Raw genomic sequence first — 22,500 nt, forward strand, 5'->3', positions numbered from 1 at the left:
AAACCTATAATCGACACCCCCCGGTCGAGCTCCGTCACTTACGCAACACATCCTCCGGGCTTCTTTTTCCTTTAAAAGAGACATTTTTGTACCAGGGCAGGTGAAAGAATAAGGAAATTAAATTAAGCAAGTTTCAAGTTTCCTTTATTGTAATGTCCACTGCCTTTTATAGCTTGATGATTCCATCGCCATGCTCAAGTCTTGATATCCATGCCAGAATAACAAGGTCAGATCCATTTTACAGTTTACATTTCCTCAGAGTTAAATACTTGAGTGTGAGAATTATAGCAGAGCGTACTAGGAGTGGGTAAATTGTTGTAGTTCTTGCGAATTGTGGTTAATTCGGGTTTATGGTTTCCGGATTCCTGCTTCTAGTGCAGCCCGAATAGCCCACTTTCGATATATTAGAATTCAGTCCTAATCAGTAAAAAGCATAATCTCGAGGCTCTGGGGGATAAATATAAGGAATTGTCGGAGTTTATTCCCCAATATCTTGAAAGTTGGCTGAAACTGACAAGAAATTGGGGGTACCCCCAAAAAACATCAAGGTAAAAAGGGGGGTGTTTGAAAAATATGAACACTGTCAAGGGGGGTACCTTTAATAATGAAAACAAAAATAGTCATTAACCAACGTAACACAATTTAACAAAATATAATATTCAAGTGTGTAAAATGGGTTGACAGGCCTACACGACTCCCTTATACGTGGTCTGGTTTACTTTTCCTTTGTCATAATTTTGCTCTCTCGAGTACATATTTGAATGGACTCCTCTTTTAGGCGCTTCCAGTAAGATTTCTTTTAGCGATGATTTTTGTTCTATAAGACTTGAGATTTGGACCTTCTTGCTGCTGTGTGACTTTTTCTTCCAATGAGAAAATAGTTCGTCTTGATGATATATTTTTAGTTTAATCTTGGTGTTGCTTTTCTCTGCAGTCATGTGACCTTTTGGCCACACGCTTTTGCATCAATTTAATTCTAGTTTCAACCGATAGGCTTGTCGGTGGTAGAAGCGAGTTATTCTGCTTTTTGACCGGGGCCCGGAATCTTTTTGTTCTGAAAGCCGGTTAGGTTGTGCCATGTATCAGTGAGATAGTTGGCTTTCTAAAGGCTTTGCTTGCCTTGCCCTTTTTCTGCGTTTCGAAGCAGATCTTTATGCCCTTTAGAGGCGTTTTTCTGTTTTTGACTTAATTAAGGAGGCTCGAAAGGGTTTTCGTTGCTATAGTGTTTGTGAAACGATGAAAGATACCAAAGAAGGATATTTCATAGTCTAAGCAAACTATAAATATCTTAGCAACTCTATTGTTGGGTAATACTTTAAGGGCACTTTGACGTCATATCGGTTACCATGGCAATACACCAGGTCCACAAAAAGGCCCTCTAAATTTCAGTTTTTGAAAATTATCTGAAAAACTAAGTCGGTGACCTACTGTTTTCATTTCTTTGTTGGAAATCTCCCTAAATTCTTTAACTTCTTAGACGAAGTATGGCAAAAGTTATCTAGTAGAATTTAAGCTTAAGATACATCGAAAAAGGCGTTTTGAAGTTTACAGAAAATTGTACTAGATAACTTTCCCCGAAACTTCTTTCTTCGAAGTGCCATAGTGAATGATACGTGCACGAAAAAACTCAAGGTATGTCACCTTGCAAAATTTTGAGGAAAAGACAATTTTTCCCGCAGATTTTATGTCCGGTTTACGCCGTATTTTCACTTCCGGTTGCGCGCAATATTTAATTCATTCAGCTGACCCGTGCTGTTATGGCGTGTTATGGAGTGTGTAGGTTACGCGCGTGCGCGCAGCTAAAAACCCTTTCGAGCTTCGAGCCTCCTTAATTTGTTTTACTCATTCTTCTGACTTCTGCAGCGTGTATTGGTTTGTGGCCATGAGGTAGGTTGGGGGGGGGGGGGGGGGTGTCGCAAGTTTTAGGGATACTAAAAGGGGGTTCCTGAAAATGTTAAATGCAGAGAGTAGGGGTCCTCCAAAATTCTTAGATAGTAGATGGTTTCTCATCATTCCCCCCCACCCCCCACACCCCCAAACAAGTTTTTGTGAACTCTTCTAGTGTACTCTCTTGCGAAAAAATTAAAACACTACCTTTCAACGGGGCCAGAGAGAAAGAGAGAATATCAGCAGTTTTCGTAAAACCGCAATGAAAAGACAAAAAATCTCTAAAGTGGTACGTAGGATTGAGTTCCGGTAAAATTCCGACTGTCCCCTCGAGTTGATGGCAATGCCAATAAAATCGATTCTAAAACAAACTTCCCGCGATTTGCGTCACGTGACTATTTGGCTTGTTGGCCGTATTGTTTGTCACAGTTGTGGATGGACTTTCGTAAAAAAACTTCACGTACAAATGGGGTCCACTTAAGCATTGATTTTCCATCTTACCTTTCCGCCTTTACCCATTAAAGGCATTTCGTAAATTTTACACTCAAGCTCCCCTCGGCATTTGTTTTGAGGTTCACTGGTCGCGTGCACCGTTCAGTCATTGGTCGCGTGCACATCAGACTGCTCGATTGAGTGTAAACAATTGGAACAACTCCCGTTACTACATGCTTTGTAGAGTACCAGTCCAAGATACGCTCCTCTCTATCATTAAGAGTTGCTCACATACAAATGCCAGATGTTTCCATCACATTGTCGATTCAAAGCAACATTTTGTTCGACACTCTTCAGAATTTCTCTGAATTACCTCACTAGGATTGTTTTAATTGAATGTTTGATTACTGAAGTCCTCAGTGCCACTTTAAAACAAACGCAACGAGGAAACCTGCACGTCGCAAGGGCCACTTTGACTCACTTAAAGAGTCAACAAGTAGAATATACTAATTCCGCTGTTCATTCGTTAAGGACATTCGTACGAGGTTTGGTATCAACAAAAATGGCACGATCAAAGGTCATGAGTCTTATGGGGCAGAAAAAAAGCTTGAATGTGAGTTCAACGATCGCTAACAGAACAAAAATCACCGGAATAAGTGAAAAAAGTACGATCCAAAAAAGTACGATAATTGTGGAACAGGAACTTAATTTCGGTATCTCAGAAACTGTTTCGTTTATCCGTCATGCAAAAAGTTGTTTTGCCCGTTACATTGTATGTGTCAGTTGTCCAGTTATCCTTTTTCCCTCAAAAGCTTAAGCAGGGCCTCTTTTAGCGGGCTGGAAACATTTAATGATGCCCACTCGTATGTCATTTTGAAAACAATGTTATTCATGCTTCAACATGTATCCGTGGTCTAAAGAAAAGCGCGAATGTGTGACAGTCCAGTCCTGAAATCTATTTTAATTGGCGTTGATGTCGCTTTATAGTATATTATAATGATAACAAGAAAGCATGCTATGTTACTAGGTTCCTGAAAAATTGAAAGAAAAAATTACCTAAACGAGCTACTAAATGAATTTAATTGTAAATGAATAAGACTCCCTTGCATATAAAAAAGTAAATAAAACTAAATGAATATGTCATTCTAAACAGACAATACAGTCAATACATATTCGCGTATTTCTCTTCGTCAAACCAAAAACATACCTTGTGGCTTCAACTTGAAATCAAGCAGTCCGTGATTTTCAAACTGTCTTGCGATTTGCGGACCGAATTCCTTGACGTTCAACTCAATGAAATCATCGACAAGTAAGACAGCTTTAGTTTCTTTGAGATTATTGATGCGTTCTTTCCCCGCCGTTTCCCGCTATAATAACAGTTTTTGAGAACTGGCTGAGATCCTGTGACATGCACATTACGTTCACGCGCAAAGAAATCACGTAGTCTTGTGTAAAAGAAATAATGTAAATCTTAGTTATAAAGTGCGAGATAAAGATAAAATACAATTTGTTCTTCCATGTCAAAAAGTGTAAGATTGTGCAGTTCCGTGGATCATTGTTGTGAATACGGTTTTTCATCATGATAGCCCTTTGTGACGATTGCCAATCGTATTCCGTCGAATAAGTAGTCTGTACAGTTCAACTCGTATATCATGAATTTGTCCGCACTCTTTTTTATAAGGAAGTCTAATTTTGTACCTGAAAACTAACGTTCTTATTTGTTTGCGATGTTTCTAAAGTTACGTGGTATTCAGTCGATAAATCAAAGCGGACGTGACCAGTGGCCTGCTCAGCTCAAATTGCTTCGAAAACTTTTCGGTCCTGGAACGATCTGCAGTGTTCTGCAATGTTTATCTTTAACCATGTTTTCAGGGCCAGAGAAATTAAAACATTTTCAAAGTTTCACGACCGAATCGTTTCCTTTTGTAGATACAAAGCATTTTATGTCACCTGAAATACTCCCAAAAAGTTTCCGGACTTTGTTTTGTTTGCTGATGCTTGTCACGTACTTGTACGAGTTGCTCTGAATCCGTGAACAAGATCTCTTGCCAAATTATATATATATTTTTACCTCCATTCATCCCTCTCATTGAAGAAACAATTGAACAAAATAAAGCGTTCTGGACTAAATCTATGTTCTTCCTATGTAACTAAACTTTCTTCCTTTTAAAAAAGGTTCTTACGAAAAACGTTAGCTGTTTTTTTACAGTGAGGACACTCGAACCATGAACTTTTGGGGTCGATTATTAAAACATAGTTTAGCAAATGTTTAACAAAACCGCGTTCTAAGCCATTTTCAATATTGCCAACAATCATATCTTAATATTGTCTGCTGCTGATGGTAACAAGGATTGGATTCCAGACTAGACAGCAATTTATCTACTTAAAATATACCGCTTATAAACATATTTGGAGGTCCACTGATTGTCTTAAGCCGCGGCCTAAGTTAGACTTTGTTTAAATAACTGGCCCTTGATATTTGTTTGTACATTTTTTTTAGTGACGATAGAATGTGGGCTCGTCCTTTTGACAAGAGTATTTAATGTTTTTACACTTACAAAATGCTATACATGTAACACTATACATCATAAGAAGAGGCTTTACTTCTTAGTCGTCGAAAAAAAAATGTACACAAAAATGTCAAGTGTTCATGGTTCAATTAGTGTCCTTACTGAAATGGTATTCCCGGTTCTGTTTGCGGACTTTTCCTCGTCTCAAGACCATGTTTCATGATCGTCTATGTCTGTCACAAGATTTCAAGATATCGTCCACGTGCAGTGATCGACGATAAACGATTGCTCAAATAGTCAAATAGTGCCACTCGGGGTTGTCAAAACTGAATATAACCGGAAGCACGTGAGCGCGAACATAAGCAATACTATGCTTTGCGCGCATAGAACACATGGCAATTAAAATCATACAAGCTATGTGGAAGAGAAATACTCCTTGCATCGAAATCAGTCAAGAACGAATAAATGAGTTCCGGGAAAGGTGACGAGGACATGATTCCATCTTAGTAAAGACACAGAAACTTGAAACTCGAGTTAAGTAACCATTTTTAACGTCGGTAACTCATAACAGTAATTCAACTGACAAACGCGCTCATTTTACTCCCCCTTCTCCATCAGTGTTCCGTTTTAGGGGTATTTAAAGCTACTTAGCTACACAGAAAGGGAAGAAGTCGAAAGAAGGATGCAAGATCCGGGAATCGAACTCACGACCTCTTGCACCAAGGCCGCGCACTAACTTACTGTGCCATCCAACTAAATTTGACAACCATTAACAGTTATGTGTAACTGTTTACCGTAAAATCGCACAGTTGCGAGGCCAGGCGGTGTAAAACGTACACTGGAGACCAAAGTGCAGATTAATGATCAAATGAAGACTGAGTGGTAAAAAATCTAATCTCTTTTGCAATGTTAATCTTAAGCCTCATTACGCTAGAGAACAGGATTTGGGTTGTTTCTGGCCGCAATATGCATCTTAGGGTGACCGCTTGCGAGACCACTCTTATCTGCCAGCTTGTGTAGTGGAAAAATGTTAACTAAAGGACACTTTGTGAGCTGACTAGCTTTTCGAGCGTTCATTCGTTCTGCTAAGTCGACACTAACGCTCACAATTGAAATCTCTTTTACGGTGGTTTATTTACCTTTATTTTATGAACGGGAATGCGTTAACACCGGGAACTAAACACGCGTAGCATATTATGACGAACCGTTCGAATGTAGTGGCAATATTCATTCGCGAACCTAATGGTGTAACTGTATTTTTCGTATGTAACACGAGTTGAGCAATGACGTCACGATTCCCGCCCAGTATTTGCATTAGGCCTGCGTTTCAGTTCGAGGTCGGAGAGAACGCTCAGTGATTCCCTCGTTGCCGCGGCTTCGCCACTTAATTTCCACCCTCCAAAGTAAAAAAATAACCTATGGGACCCACCGCAATCAACTGAAACACTGTGAATAGACGCTACCTACTGGGATCAGCATTAGGGCCGCTACAATTCAAGTGTCACTGCTTCCTACATGTGGAATATTTTTTTCAAAGAATACTGAATTTTTGACTCAAGGTTTCGATTATTCAATAAGGTAATTTAAAAAAAAAAACCAAGATTGCCAAAACTGTGGAAAAGCAACGAACCAGAGTAGTTTAATGCTCGAAGATTATTACCCAAAGAAAACATATAAAACAACCAATAATAACCGAACGTTCCCAACAGTATAAAGCAAACTACCCATCAGCATTGTAAAGAGCATACAATTTAACGAAACAAATTGTGTTTATAGGTACAATGAACAGAACTTGAAATTCTGTGCTTATAAAGAATCACGCTCATCTCGATGGAAGTGCCGCCTGGCACTAAGGTTTGCATCACATGAGAGTAACACAAGGTTCGCAGCCAATCACTGGTTAGGCCTTAATGGCTCAAGCAATAGTAGATAATTAGGATGCGGTGACCTGTCGGAAACGCATGATATTAGCCTCTGAGGCAATCCACCTTCATAACAGCGCTGACAGTCTGCTACGCAAAAGGCGCCTAATATCTATCAAGGAGGGAGTGAACGTTTTAACACCAGGGCAGTGACAAGATCGCATTTCTCACATCCCCGACAGGAGAATGCTGACATTTTCAGCGTATTCTTTACTCTGCGGACCAGCCCCTCCCAGTTTTACAGGTTTCAATGTCGGGTGCGCCGGTGTCCACTCTCTCGGACAGTACAAGTCATTGAGGCACAGCCAGATCAAGTCTGGTTCCACTGATGCAAAATCTTTGAATGTTTCTAAAGCCACCTGAAAAACAGAAAAAAGAAGTGACAGCAAAGTAGAAGTTGCCTTCCTCTCCAAAGTAACATTCTTCAATAAATATCTAGATTTGAAGTGCGGGTTATAAACGAAAGGTGGAAAGCGATCCTCGCATTTAATTGGACAATTTAAGCAACTATCTATTTTTAGTATCACCCAACTAGTGGACCAACGCAAATGATGCATTTTGATTGGCTACGCTACTAGAGGACTATTAGTAATAGTCCTCGAGTAGCGAAAGGGTGACGCTTTCTTTCGTTTTATTCCCAAATAAATATTTCTTCAACTTGCAATTGCTAACTTTATGCCTTTTCTGTCCGACTAGTTGGGTGATACTTCGCCTCATGGGCTATTGACCCGCAGCCCTTGCGGGCTACGGGTCTAATTGTTAAATAGACACCTGAAAAACCCAGTCGGCTCAGACTGGACCCGAACCCACGACGCCGCGATCCCGGTGCAATGCTCCACCACCCGAGCTACTAGACTTGACAGCAAGTCAGTCGGGTCGTGGGTTTGATTCCCGTTGGGGTCACCTGGCTTTTCATGGTGTCTATAAAGACTGAGGCAGTTGCTTAAATTGTCCAGTTAAGTGCGAGGAATTTTTTTTTTTTTTGTTCAATTTCTGTCAGAGGTTCAAGGAATTTTGCACTTACATACAGTTCGAGAATCAACATTCTACTGTTTTCATCACTGTGAAAAAATTAGGCCTTGTTCACACAGTACAATTGTAAAACTGAAAATAACTCTTAAATTACGAAGTGCGGGCTGTTTGCTGTAAAGAGGCTTAATTTCTCTCGAGATTACTTGAATGGGATCTACCAGGAGCTAATGAGCTCCTAAATCTACTATTACGCATTGGTGGCTTTGAGTTATGACAAGGCGGTGTGGTTATCCAGCGAATGTTCTACAACCTTCGCACAAAGAAGACATTCGCTTAAATTTCGACATCTGATGGCTGTCACCGACGGGATTAGGAATCGAGTTCCTTCGACGCCCGCAATCGAAGGCTCTGAGAGCCAACTCAGTCACGCGTGTAGCAATAGGGAGCTTACGAAACGAGAATGACGACGGTTACGAGGACTTCATTTAAAAATACAAGTTCGCGTTATTCATATCACTACGAAGCTATTTCATGTCGTTTCGCGTTAAAAATGTGTAGTAACTGTCGAGGAATTAAACTGGTATGAGTGGGTTGGGAGCGTAGAGAGAGAACTGAAAATTAATCGTTATGTGCTAACGTCCTCCGCAGAACCTTGAATTTGGTCATGTCACGTCGTCATTTAGGAGACGACGGCAAAGAAATGTACCAAAATGTAAAACGCACATGCTGAGCCATTGTTTTTGCTCACTAAACCTATTGTTTTGTAGCGTCGTCGTTGCCGTCGGCGTCGTCGTTTCGTAAGCTCCCTAATCAGTTCGGTGGTTCCGACGTTCACTTAAGTATAATAACAATTAGTATCACCCAACTAGTAAACTAATGCAAATCCTGCATTTTGATTGGTTACGCTACTAGAGGACTATTAGTAATAGTCCTCGAGTAGCGAAAGCGTGACGCTTTCTTTCGTTTCCTTCCGGCCAAATAAATATTTCTTCAACTTGCATTCGCTAACTTTATTATTGCTTTTTCTGTCCAACTAGTTGGGTGATACTAAAATAATTAGACCCTTCGCCCTCAAGGGCCACGGATCAATAGCCCATTCGGCTTTGCCTCATGGGCTATTGACCCGTAGCCCTTACGGGCTACAGGGCTCGAAATTAACATTTTTAGTAAGGCGCCAATTGGCGACTGATCCAAAAATTTTGGTCGCCAGATCTTAACTTTTAGTCGCCATTTTTTTCACTGATATTTTTTTCTTCATTTTTCTGATGATCATGTACACATGCAATCTTCTTCATAGTCCTAAGTTTAGGTACACTTAAGCTTCTAAGACTGAAATACTAAAACTTAAAAGGAAGCCAGGGCTCGTAAAACATATCATTACGCATTACGAGGTAAATAATCAATGTGAAAGCAGCTTTAGTCACGTTTCCTGTGCTTCCTCCGCTTTTGTTAAGTTTCCATGTAACATCGAGTCTATAGCTTACATAAATAGACGAACCTGAACATAAACAATCACCAGTTTTCCATATTTTCAGCGCTAAAAAGCCAAGGCTTCGTTGTGAACTTCACGCTTCAATGATTGCACGTGTTGTTTAGTGCGCCCGCAATACCAGCTGCTGAATCAAACATGGCGCTCGATTATGAAACATGGAGATTGAAGAGCCAGAAGAGTCGTGGGTTTGTTTTGTTATTTCTGTGCGCATAAATCGTGCATTTTATCCAAACTACGATTGATTTGCCTTTGAGGTTAAAAGGATGAAGGAAAAAGGTGAAAGTTAGTCGCCCACTGGCGACTAGCTCTAAAAATCTAGTCGCCAACGCTTGATTTTTGGTCGCATTGGCGACCAGTGAGTCGCAATGTCGAGCCCTGGGCTATGGGTCTAATTGTTAACTAGCTTGCTTGCAATCCTGACAAGATTTTATAGCGGGTTGTTATGTTATGGCATTTTCTTGTGTGACCCATTTTCCAGAGATTTCGAGTAGAAAGACGCCCATACTACCAACAACTTAGTCCGCAAAAAGGCAAAGTAGTACACAATCAACAAGTGCACGTAGCTTACACCTGTTTTAGAAGCATGAAGTGACTGAGATTATTGCCACAATCACCCCCCAACCCCATACTCCATGAGATGTCAGTCCATCGTAGTGTTACTTCATGAATAGAATATGACAAGAAGACTGAACGACGATTAAACCAGTTTTAAAATGTTTGTACGGTTAGCGTGGCTCCATGTTATTAAGGGAACTCCTACTGGGACGAATTTTTAGCCGGTCAAAAATTGGACTGGTACCGTGTGAACGTAGTATTACTTCGAGCGCTATGACGGCGATACCCATTGATACACCCACGTGAAGATGGACAGTGTGGAGCAAAGTTTCTTGCCTAAGTTAACAAGTTAACCGCGACGTTTGAATGAATGTCGTACCTAATTCATTTGCGTAACGATCGCTAAACTTACAGTAACTCCTTGAAGCGACAGGTGCTTCAAACGTTGCGCTAACGTCCATCTTAACTTCATGAATTGAATTTGACAAGAAGATTGAACGACGATTAAACCAGTTTTAAAATGTTTTTACTTTTAGCGTGGCTCCGTGTTATTAAGGGAACGCCTTAAGGAACGAATTTTTAACCGGTCAAAAATTGGACTGGTACCGTGTGAACGTAGTTCAAGCTGCCAATTGGCGAGGGTAGATCAAGCAAGCGATTTTGAGAAAGGCTTCGGTGCCATGCATCACCAAAGCACTTACTGTGTCTTGCCCAAAGAATAGTGAAACGTGAGGCAAATCAAAATCGCCTCGTTTGTTACCAACCTCTTGCAATTCCTTGGGTTGTCGAGCGCTAAGATACTGACAACACACCCAAACCGCTGGACTGAGATTTGTATCACTGATCTCCAACTGCCTGCACAGGATACCCAAGCTTCTCAGGACAGTTAACTGCAGCTTGAAGGTCTGGGACTGAGAGTAAAGAGGGCCTGTCTTGATGCTGACTTGAGATTGCTTATCTAAGAACTTGACTAGAGAGGGGAGGGCATCCTTAATGACGCGGCGTTGCATAAAGGTGCCTGATGCTCCGGCCATTGTACAAAGAACATTAACAGCTTTGATTGCAACCACCTAAATGAACAAGAGATTGGAAATGCAAGAAAATCAACAAGACTTGCATTCACTTGAATGCAAAAGAAAAATGAATTGAAAGATCATGTACAATATTTCCACCAAAAAGAATATCAAAACATTCGCATGTCCGAATTTCAGTCGTCTTGGTAGTGTTCCAACCTCAAAGGAAGCACACCCAGACCCCCTGTCAACACAACACAACGTCATCTGTGGCAGGAGTGAAAAGCTGTAGTGCCAAGATTTCCTTCCGTGAGTAAAGTCTTTTTTTGTCCATAGATACGACCACATTTTAACGATTTTTGCTACGACTTTTGCCTCAGTTTACACAGACACATAAACATAACGATGTTCACACTTGTTGTAAGAGCGTAAGGAAAGCATGAGCTGGTAGAAATGGACAGGTCACACTATTTAATGACTTACTGAATATTTACGGGAACCACACAACCTTACACTTTGGCCTCCTGGCTATCCTTTTTAATTAAACCCAAAAATTATATTGGTATGACTGTCACGAACTCGACAGGCAACAAGGAAAACATTACTTGTTCATCATCAGTAAATCTCTTGATCATTGGTGGCCATATTCGATGAATCAAAGGGAGAAGTTGATCTTCTGATTGGCTGATGGCTTGGACACCTGCTTCAATAGTGTCCAGCACTACAAGACGCAGCAATGGAGACTTTGATGACAAAAAATGGGAACATTTTTCCAACACCTGTACACACACAACATCAAATTAGTCATCTAATAATGTTAACACAAATGTTAACACAATATCCTTTTGTTTCTAATAATATATATGCAAAAATTTCTCGATTCTGATTGGCTGAGAAATACAGTTCCACGGTGCAGAAAAGACGTAATTCAGTGCAAAAAGTGGAAACAAACCAAGCATTCTGATTGGTCAACGATAAAAAAGGCCTTAGAGAGCCAATCAAATGCGAGCTCCGGATGAGATAATTTTTGCGTGATTGCACGCGTTTCTTATATACATTGAAGTCACTATCTCTTTTCTGATTGGCCGAAAGCGTACAGTGAATTTTCGAACTTACCCCTTGTGACGCCATCAAGCTGCAGATTATACAATAATCATGTCAAGGACACTCAAGGTCACGGGTAATCATGCCATGTATGACCGCGGTGCATGATTTGTAAGGGTAATCATGTCAAGTTCGCGCACTTTGTGTTGCTTGCCGTCAGTGAAGAAGCAAAAATATGACTTCTTCAGTTAGGCTTATTTATTGCTATTTACTTTCTCAACCAGCTTTTTTCAATTTTTCACATATTGTCTAAGGCTTAGAATTTTTTGTCAATCGAATTATATGCCGCTGAATGGTATATGTTTACACGCTTAGAAATAAATTATCACTTCCACTCACTGTCGTGACATTGTTTTTTTTTTTCGTTCAGTGTATACTGAAAAAAATATTAGATTCGGTTTTTGTGATATCCAGAATAATCAAGGTCTCGGTAAGGGATATCAGCCGATGCCGATAACCCCTACCTCCACCATCCAAAAGAAGTCGAAAACAATGCCTATGCAGAATTTTTTTTTGGGGGGGGGGGGGGGTAAAAGAGGTGTATTACGGGATTTGTGCAAGTGGTGAAGCCGCGACAAAGCATTACTAAACCTTGACGCACCTACTACCTCATCGCAAAATAGAAAGACCACGAGCTCTTAGACCACCTCAAGTCGGAGCCCTATTTCTTTCGCCTTCAAAAAGTAAGCGTAGTCATATACGGTGAGGAGGGGTGACAACATCACAATTCTGGAAAAAGGTCAATCGAACGCACCCTAAATCCGATGTATCTTTCCAAAATATAATCTCTTTGGTAAAAGCAATAATAGTTGGTTTCATATTACTACGGACAACTTGGGCAGTTGAAATATATTAAAAATAGAGGCACTTTGTGACTTTAGTAAACTAAAATTGAACATTTAATGTTGCTGTTCCAAGTCTCAAAAATTGCTGTATTGATTTTTCTTACGTTTTGATGTTTTGATTGGCATTGATGAGATTTCTTACAGCCTATAAAGTCTGTCCTTGTTTTGTTCTTTTTTCGCCCTGGAAATATCTTTTACGAGTTCCCTTTCCGCGTTGCTTTTTGTTGGTCGCCATCTTGGATTTATCAGTCGAGAAGAACAGAGAATGAAGTGATCCCTTTTGTTGTGAGTCTTTGTTTTTAAATTCAATGGTCTAGTCACTAAAACAAATTCCAGGTAAGTTGACAGGGTCTTTAGTTTTCTTTAAGGTGGCAACCTTCTTGTCCCCGCCTTCCTTCCTACAGTGGAAGCCTTTGGACATATCCCAGGTACCCAACCTCCATTTAGCAATGCCATTGTCAATAATACCCCACGCGCATCTAACATCATATTACCCCTGTAGAAAACACATTGTACCAACCTGTGTAACATACTGCACATGTCTGGGAATTTCAGGTTTTCTGTCAGGCTCAAAAGTTTCCCCATCTCCACTCTCTTTGGGCTCTGTCATTCCTTCTTCTTGTTCTTGTTCATCTGCATCGAGGTATCCCAATGATAGTTGCTTTCGTTTATGATAATCTAAGAAAAACTGTCGTATATCCTCTGCAGACGGATTTTCTGCCTCAATGTCTTGTGGAATTTGCTGTTTGACCTGATATTTGGGTAAAGAATAAAATCCTGTGACATGTAAATGAAATGTAAGTCGTTTTCTTGTGCCCGAATGGCCTCATTTTCTGGTAAAGCAGACATAACTTAAGCCAATCAAAGGATAGCTTCATATCAGAACACTTGAATAACCACTTATTTTTCCTTAGCAGAAGAACAGACGGTCTGTAACTATTAAGAAAAAAGCAGCTTTATGTTGTCCAGTCAATTGGGTAGGTTGCCATTAGTTTTGATTAAAGTGCAAAACCTCTGGCAGAATGCATGGCCATTATTTGTCTTTAAAACAGTGATATCACGACCCAAGATGCCAAACACTACCAAAGAAAAACGTGCAACGGAAACAGCAACGGCGATCGTCGGTCAACATTCGTGGGTAAAAGTGCACTGTTACCCACGAATGATTTTGCACTGTTGCCCACTCAGAGAGTGTTTTGGGGGAAAATATTCAGCTATATAACAAGACTGATTATTTGTCAATGCATTGTAAACATATCAGATGATTATTTTGGTGATATTACTATAGATGTAAAACATAACTTCAAAAAAGGTTCTATTCGTTGAGACACACATGTACACTGTGTAGTACAGCTTGAATCACCAGACATCATACAAATGTATTATGCTTTAATTTCAAATTTTGTGACCAAAAAAATCTTGATAAATGCCATGACAACTTGCCCCTCCCAAGGGTATCTAAGTACCAATTTGAATAATACATCACTTTAAGTACTGCACCTCAGGTTTGCCATCCTCAGTTCCACATTCTTTAACTGGCACTGGAAACCACTTTTTGATCATTTGGACCAGCACATTCAACACTTTCATTAACAAGTACATAAGGTCATCAGGATAAAGATCAATAACAGAAAATATTTCCATGAGTGTGTCCTCAATGATAAACAGAATATCTGCGTTACTGTACTGTATCATCACTTTCAAAACGCAGGGCGCTCTATGATTCATAAACACATACTTGAAATCAAGTGATATTGCATTCACCAGGTAGTCGGCATTTCTCGCTATGAGCTCATCCACTGACTTGTAATCACAACTTTGGCAAATTTTAGCCAGAGTTTCATATGCAGAGCAGCTTATGGCTGCATTATCGTTGCCCAGTTTTGCCATTAATGGGAACAAAACTCTCATTAAGAATGGCTCAAATTGTGATGAGCAAACCTTTGAAAACAGCCCAATTGCTTCAAGCAGCAAACAAGTGAGCTGAACATTGCTATTTAAGACTTCAAAGGGTAAGGTTTTCAATTTCTTGGTTTCTTTTTTCCCCAGGAGGAGATCGTGAGGATCTGATGACAGGTTTTTGTGCAGCATTGGAGGATTAGAGGTGACAAGGTTCCAGTTGGCATCAGAAATGTACTCCCTAATCAAAAGTTCTACAGCATTGTGCACTTCTCGCAGTTTTTCACTGTCTTTTCCAACTGCACTGTCAGCATTTCCAAACCCTGTCAAAGACAATAAAATGAATTTGTTCATTTTCATTTTTGAGATTCTGCAGTCTCCACCTTCCTTGCATTTCAGCAAAGTAGTGACATTTAAATGAAATGAATGATTGTGTAGTTTAAGCGCAGGTTCAAGATGAATGACAGAAGTGATCCTCAAACTCAGTTGGAGAATTTAAGCAATTTATCATATGGCCCATACGGCCCCACGCGCACTTTCATTGCAAAACTATTGGCCAAATCGCTGTATGAGGACTGTATGCATTACCGCTAGAAGTGCCGGAAAAAGCCATATGGCCCTACTAGGAACACATACTGCTCCATGCGATGCAATTTTTGGGGGATCTCGTCGCTTTTAAACATCCAAGTAATTTACAGCCAGAAAAGCAAATGCAAAACATATTAGATACATTTTTGGTGCAGATTTTTGTTTTTTATTTTGTCCTAACTTCATCTTCTGAGTGCTCTTATATAGTGTAAAGAGCCCACATGATAAAATGCTTATGGACTGAGTTTAGGTCGGGCCGGACAGGAAAATATTTGGCCCTCGGTCATGGTGCACAGACCTTGCTGCACTCGGTCTGCACACCATGACATCGAGCCAAATATTTCCCTGTCCGGCCCGATCTAAACTCAGTCCATAAGTACATAATTATTGTCTCTTTTTTCAGGTGGCCCCAACTGCATTTGAACCTATGACCTCTGTTATGCCAGTGCAATGCTCTACCAAATGAATTATGAAGCTACAGTACAGTTGGGGGCAGGTCAATTTGGAAAGGAAAGGAAAGGAACTTTATTTTAGTGTCTAGTCGTTCTAGCGCTGGAGCGCTAATTGGGGACACTGTAAACTGAAATGAACAATGAAAGTAAATCAAGTCAAATGTTGGTTTTTGAGGAGAGGGGAAACCGGAGTGCCCGGAGAAAACCTTTCGGTGCAAAGTGGAGAACCAACAAACTCAACCCACATATGACGCCGAGTCCAGGAATCCAACCCGGGCAACATTGGTGGGAGGTGAGTGCTCTCACCACTGCACCATCCCTGCACCCTTGGGCTCATTAATTTTGTTTCCGTGAAGGACTCCATGATGGACCTGGTCCCACCTACGTGGCTTCATAGCTCAGTCGGTAGAACATTGCACTGGCATCGCAGAGGTTATGGGTCCAAATCCTGTTGAAGCCACTTGAATTTTTCAGGTGCCCAGGTGACTATAAAGTGACAATTGTTTAAATTGTCCAGATAAGTGCAAAGATCTTTTCTCTCAATTAGCAATATATGAAATATCAGATATTTGAACCATGGATTGAACAAGTTAAAAAGATCATCACAGTTCAAAGATGAAAAAGTCCAGGTTTGAACAGGTTTCACACCCATGCGTTTGAATCTTTCTAACTCTCATTTCATGTTCATTCCCCAGTTCACACGTATGAAATTAAGCTAAGAAAATAATTTCATTCACCTTTTACACATTAGATCTTGAACTCGCAATGGACCAGTTCCCAGTTAGCTTGATAACTTAGTGGCTAACCCATTGACTCCTTGGAATGGGATTTTACTCTGGGCGCGTTCTCTTGGTACGATTCCAGAAAAGGAATAAAAGGAATAGACGGTATTCCTGTTCTTTTGGGACCTATTCCGTTTTCAGAATTAACGAAATACTATTCCATTCATTCTGCCCCTGATAGCTGAATGAACAGAATGACCGGAATACAGTTCATTTGGAATAGGCAGAATATGCGTTCTTTTAGGAATTCAAAGTTTTGGTGGGAAAATTGAATAGAATAGCGATCCAAAGTTTCTACCGTAGATGTGGGCATGTGGCCTCTGTTCTGTTTGTTTACCAGTGCTAGAACAAAAAGAGCTGTTGTGTTATTTTTAAAAAAGTGCCCTTGCCCGTCAAAAGAAATGAGGTTGGCATTATTATTGGTTTGTACAAAACCACAAACCTTTTTTCAAACAAGTCAAAATCAATATGAAGAGCGTATGGGAACCCATTTGCACTATGCAAAGCACTCACAAGTACAAAAAATTCTTCTTAAGCAAATGAAGCAGTATTCTGTAATTTCTAATCTGGAATGAAAATAGCCAGGATACTCCCAAAAGAATGCACCCTCTGTCTAACGCCAAACAATTTTACTTGTCAATGAGGGTGGTCCAGGGCGTTTCAGATGTCAGTGGGTTAAAGCAGTGCCGCAAAATCCCACAGTCACGGGTTCAAATCCAGTTCAAGTCTGGACTTTCTCAGGCTTGCTTGCAACTGCTTAAATAATGCTAATTTAATGGTGATGATTCTTCTAATTTTCATTTCAATAAAATTACTAATTCCACTACTAAGTGCCAATTACAATTAATATTACAGTCAGTGGAACCTCCCCTTTGGGACACCTCTATTAAGGGGTCACCTCCATTCAATCTTTGACTCCAACCCAACCTCTACTCAGGGGACACTGAGGGTGTCCCTTGAATGGATGTTCCACTCTATTAGATCGGTGCTGCAGAAATTTACCCACTACTTTTTGGGGCTAAAGAGTATGCTGATAGAACCATTTCCTTTCCTTTTATTTATGGCTGGGTTCCTAATCATGGGAGCCCCTGGATTTCTTATTTATCTAACCATTTACACGTCGCACTCATCAGTGCAGTTGTAAACCTATACTGGGCCACTGTTGATAAAATATTTATGCAAAACTACTGTATTCTAAATACTAATAACTCTTTCCTTTTCTTCCCTGACCCTATGTAGCAAGGCCAATCTTATATACTGTATGTAGTATTTTGACTGACTGTTCGCTTTCAGTGATTCTATTTCCGTTTTAATGAAAGCTTCCTGCCAGCCAACACTCTTTGCTTTCTACATACACCTCTTCACAGACTGTAAATAACCACAGAAAGCACTCTTCTCATTGGCCCATGTGGCATTAATCATAATTATACCCTACACACCTGTACTTGTAGATAACCTGGACTGTTAGATGAGCCACACCCCAAGTTAAAAAGCTCATTAGATTTGGAAAAAAACGCTCTGACGAAAATTCCTACCAAAGTTATTTCATTCTGTGAACGTATTGGGTTAAAATAACATGTGCGTGACCTTGGATGAATCATTCAATTTACAGTCTACACTGTAAAATTAAAATAAGACTCACTGGTAACCCTCCAAATTGTACAGAATATGATTGTCAACTTATTTAGAAGCAAGACTGCTTTTCCAAGAGAACTCTTTCCCCAGCATATTTTCAGTGAAAGCTGTTTAAGTTTGTAATCTTGACAGCTTCATTCATTTATGTACTAATTGCTTAGTAACCAGGCATTTTGTTAGAAGACAGATTTTTCCTGGAAGCCATTCATTGCCTGTGGAAGGGAGGTCAATAATAATGTTTACCAGCAAAGTTGTAAACAACAGAGAAACAGTGGGCAGTTTACCACACAGGCTGTCAACAATTATCCATGATATTTTCCTGCTTGTGGTTGATGGATCTCTGGGTTTGGGTGATCAAAGAAATTTACTGATTTCTTCCGAGATGTTCTCGTAGATAAGCCACATCCAAAGTTTCAGGCAAAAGTTTACAGCAAAACAATGCGCCTTATCTACTGGTGTTTACTGTACTTGTATATAAAGGAATGCCACCTCTCAGTCACAAACCTTTGGCTTATTCAAAGACTATTACTTTTACCTTTCAAGACATTTGACTCTTCACTGAGTGCCCTCTTTGAGGAACCAAGCACAATCTCATTCAGAATATAAACAGCCTGCTTCCGGTAAAGCTTGGATTCATGGAACAAGTCAAGAAAGTGGTCAGTTAGCAGGGCAACATTGCCATAGTAACCCAGAGCATTACATATTTGGTTAACAGCCGCTTTAACTTTCTTATCTGTGAAATGCTTGAAGCGGTACTTTGGGTATTGACTTTCAGCAAACTGGCTTGCAGGAAATGACATTGGATTCTCCCCTTTTGTTTCGGATGGCAGTACTGCTGTTTCAGACAGAGAGGGAGTTTGTTCTTCAACAATCCCAACATCACTCACATCAAACTCAAGAACCTACAACATAGTGATGAGAATCAATTGGAAAGTAAAAACAATCTATTGATCTGATCTAGAGGTTGTTGTCAACATTATATTGTTTCTGGGAGTGATAGTTCATTTGTTAAGTCATTGCTTACATCATTTACCCCCCATTCCCACTCATTTGAGGGGAGTTCAAATCACATTGGAAGTATACATGCACAGCTCAGATATACACGTAATCTGATTAAACGGCATTAACTTACAGTTATCTGACCATGAACACGTAAAAAATTAATAATAAATGTGAATGTCACTCAATCTTTATTTACCAATAATTCTTGTAGCCTTTGACAAAGTTTATTATTATAAAGTCTTCAAGCGCAAAAATTAAATGGCATTCTTCTATAATACTAATTATTAATTTCAGGCTAATAAATACATACAATGTAGTCAGTAGTGTTTCAACAGTTTTAAGATTGAACAAATTATTTAATTAATTTAACTACTCTCAGAAAGGGGAATTACTTTAATTAGTAAAGTAATTTAAATTATAAAAATGCAAATTTCCACCACTCTACAGAAAAACAGTTGAAAAAAAAAATCAAATTCCTGAAAAAAAAATTGATTGTCTTGGCTTGAAAATGGCAGCATTGTTTCCAATAAAAATGCCACTACTCACCAAACTACCATGGTAAGTTATTTCTGCTTTTAAACTACTCGATGATCCTGGAATAAGTCTAATTAATCACACCTCATAATACCTGCACCAGAGCAAGAGACAACCTCTTAAGATGAGCTGACGAATTAAGCAAGCTGCTCAATCTGTTCCCAAGAAGGTTCAAGTAACCAAGCACAAGATTCAAGCTTTGTATTTTCTTTGAATCATCACCTATCCTCATCAACCTGGGTAGTGATGTCAGGGCAGAATGAAGGTTTTCTTCCAAGAGAGAGTTCAGGAAACTAGAACCTTGCAAAATTTGTAAAATAATACACAACACTTGAGACACTTGGATATTACTGTATATGTAAAGTCAAAACAAGTCTAATAGAAGAGAAAGCTATAACAGTAAGTTTTGTTACAAATTATAACAGGGCATTCGATTGACCCTATTTTGGAATAAGAATACATGGAGTGTGATGATTTCAAATGATAAATGTATGTGTTGCGTTTTGAAGCAACAAGGATAATAAAGATATGTAAAATAGCATTTTAGCAGGTGTTTGACAAATTTAATGTGAATCTCGATCTGACTTCTATTACATGTATTCCTATTCCATAATACGGACCCTAAATGTGTGGTCAAGAAAGGGTGACAAGGTTGGGAAGCAGCGTTGTAAGTGTGGTAAGAACTCACTTTGAACAAGGACACCTAATGTGTGTTCTCGATCAATCGCCAGATCTGATAACATTATGGTACACTGTATGAGGACCAAGCTTGTAGGTTTTCCTCTACCCTGACATTTTTTCCAGGCACTTTGTTTCAAACACCTCTTCATGAAACCAGAATTTGACACATCTGGGTTGAGTTTCTTATAATTTTATTTCCGTCCTTGCTTTGAGAAGTTGTAGAATTTGGCTTCTGTTAATTCACTATTATTCATTTTCCCATTCAACTGTAGACGGCTTTGTGCCTTTTTTAGAAGTAAACCACTGCAATGCCAACTCTACGTGAAGTACCAAGGCTGTTGCCTAACAGGAGCCCGGTAGCCTGGGGCTCCCAAATAGCTCTGGGCACCTTAATTTTTCACAGCAACACCTTTCACTTCATATGTTGGGCTCCTAAGTTCTCAGTGTTTAGTTCTGAGGGCCCCTTTAAAATTTTCTTAGGCAGCAGCCTTGAGTACATGTACCTAGACAGGTCACTGACAAGGGGAATAATTGGTAGTAAGGCATGGAAGGAAGATAGGAAGTGGTAAAATAGATTTTTTTGTGTTCATTAGCAATCCTGCTGTTATACTTATATTTCACAGTGAAAGTGAATAATCAAAGTGAAACTCAAATTGGCCTGTCCCTCCAGATGTGTCCATGCATGCCATTAGATACATTACAGTTCAGTGTCACGAAGTGTCCCCTTGCTCTTCCCTTCAAATTCAAAATCACTCGTATCTGGGAATGCAGACAATAATTATTTATGTCACAATGTGTCCCCTGAACTGCAGCCCTCAAGTAAAGATAACTTTAACCCTAATGAAAAAAAAAACACTAGCCTCTATGCTAATTTGCCTCATTGCTAGAAATGGGAAGTAAATGTTCAGAACCGCATGTGATGGCGATCGAAACTGGGTCTCTTTCAAATCATGATAAGTATTTCTGGACATACCAGTAAGTCTATCCCTTACCATTTCCAAGTTGTAGTGATAAATTATTCAATACATTTCTGCTGAAAGATGCCACTTGTGCATAATCATCTTCAGTCAAACCAACCAGTAAATCAACCATTATAGGTACACAGGATTGCATTGAGTTAATGCAATTGATGAGCAGTTTGTTGCACAACTTGGCAAGCGAGAGCCTAACTTTCCAGTTTGGATGAGTACATGTCATGTTTAGTCTTTCCAGAACAATTTTTAATTTTGAAGAGGTTTCACAAAACCAGTCAAAAGTTCTATTAACTCTTATGCTCTGCAGCTTATCTGGTTTTTCTGGAATTGGGTTTGAAACAGCAGCTTCTCCATTTTCCTGAAGCCTACTGGTGTGCTCTCCTTGGGCTAAAGAAACCAGTTGTGAAAAGACATCATCACTATCTGTTGCTTTGTTTGGCAAATATATGTCATTCATTACCAAAGAGAGGATGTCTCCCCACAATTCAATGGCTTGTGTCAGAACTACATGACCTTGCTTAGTATCGCCTGTGATTATACGACACAAGGAAGTTGATATTCCCGGGATGAAAGAAGCAAAGCTCATAGCCATAGAATCTTTGATTGCACTTTCCAATGCTTCCCTATCTTCTTCCTGTTGCTGGTGTAAATTCTCACCACTGTTGGAGCAGGCAAGGCAACTAAGGCAACGAAGAGCGCTCAACTTCAAGTTCCTAGCTTTCTCCTTCTCAGATAAAGCTAATAAAATACTAACGGAATGTCCAAGAATCGGGAGGGAACGAGGCGAAAAGAAGGCCCCTTTGACTATAAGAGAGGAGCTTTGAATCAGACGCGAAAGACAGTTTACAATGACAAGTTTAAGTTCTTCTGGCAAATCTGCAACATGGCCTGGACCATCTTCCCTTGAACTCAAAAGCGCAAGAAGATAATTGAACATCTCTTCAAAAGTTCCTAACTGACAAACGGACGCACTTGTCAACAGCGTCTCTATGCATCCGACAACAAGCTCTTTGACTTCGTTATTTACAGTAGCACTTTGTAACGCGAGTTTTAGCGGGAACAACACATACTCAACAAGTTGTGTCAGATGAGATGGGTCTACGCATCGTATTTTGCATTCGAGCTCCTTGATATTTGTAGGTGACGGCTCCTTTGATACTTTTATGCACAGAGGACGAAGATCTTTAAACGATTCGCTTGGATCTGGGCCCATTTTTGTGC

At 39.8% G+C, this 22,500-nt stretch overlaps 2 protein-coding genes across 2 annotated transcripts in view; both read right to left on the reverse strand.

Annotated features, from left to right (window-relative positions):
* LOC138006949 (RING finger protein 24-like) overlaps positions 1-3,697 on the reverse strand; it is a 27,356-nt gene extending 23,659 nt beyond the window's left edge. Inside the window, exon 1 of the mRNA XM_068853590.1 lies at positions 3,527-3,697. The gene's annotated coding sequence lies outside the window, so the exon portion shown is untranslated. The remainder of the gene's footprint in view (positions 1-3,526) is intronic.
* A 2,751-nt stretch (positions 3,698-6,448) lies between these two features.
* Positions 6,449-22,500, reverse strand: part of LOC138006950 (TELO2-interacting protein 1 homolog) — a 16,148-nt gene continuing 96 nt past the window's right edge. The window contains exons 1-8 of the mRNA XM_068853591.1: positions 21,298-22,500; positions 19,719-19,924; positions 18,624-18,990; positions 14,233-14,954; positions 13,253-13,483; positions 11,389-11,562; positions 10,535-10,840; positions 6,449-7,110 (exon numbers count right to left, since the gene is read on the reverse strand). The exon at positions 21,298-22,500 is cut by the window's right edge and continues 96 nt beyond it. Of these exons, the coding sequence (XP_068709692.1) occupies positions 6,919-7,110; positions 10,535-10,840; positions 11,389-11,562; positions 13,253-13,483; positions 14,233-14,954; positions 18,624-18,990; positions 19,719-19,924; positions 21,298-22,492 (3,393 nt within the window). The 5' untranslated portion in view covers positions 22,493-22,500 and the 3' untranslated portion in view covers positions 6,449-6,918. The remainder of the gene's footprint in view (positions 7,111-10,534; positions 10,841-11,388; positions 11,563-13,252; positions 13,484-14,232; positions 14,955-18,623; positions 18,991-19,718; positions 19,925-21,297) is intronic.

This window comes from Montipora foliosa, chromosome 6 (genome assembly GCF_036669935.1).
Source record: "Montipora foliosa isolate CH-2021 chromosome 6, ASM3666993v2, whole genome shotgun sequence".
Classification (NCBI taxonomy): Eukaryota; Metazoa; Cnidaria; class Anthozoa; order Scleractinia; family Acroporidae; genus Montipora; species Montipora foliosa.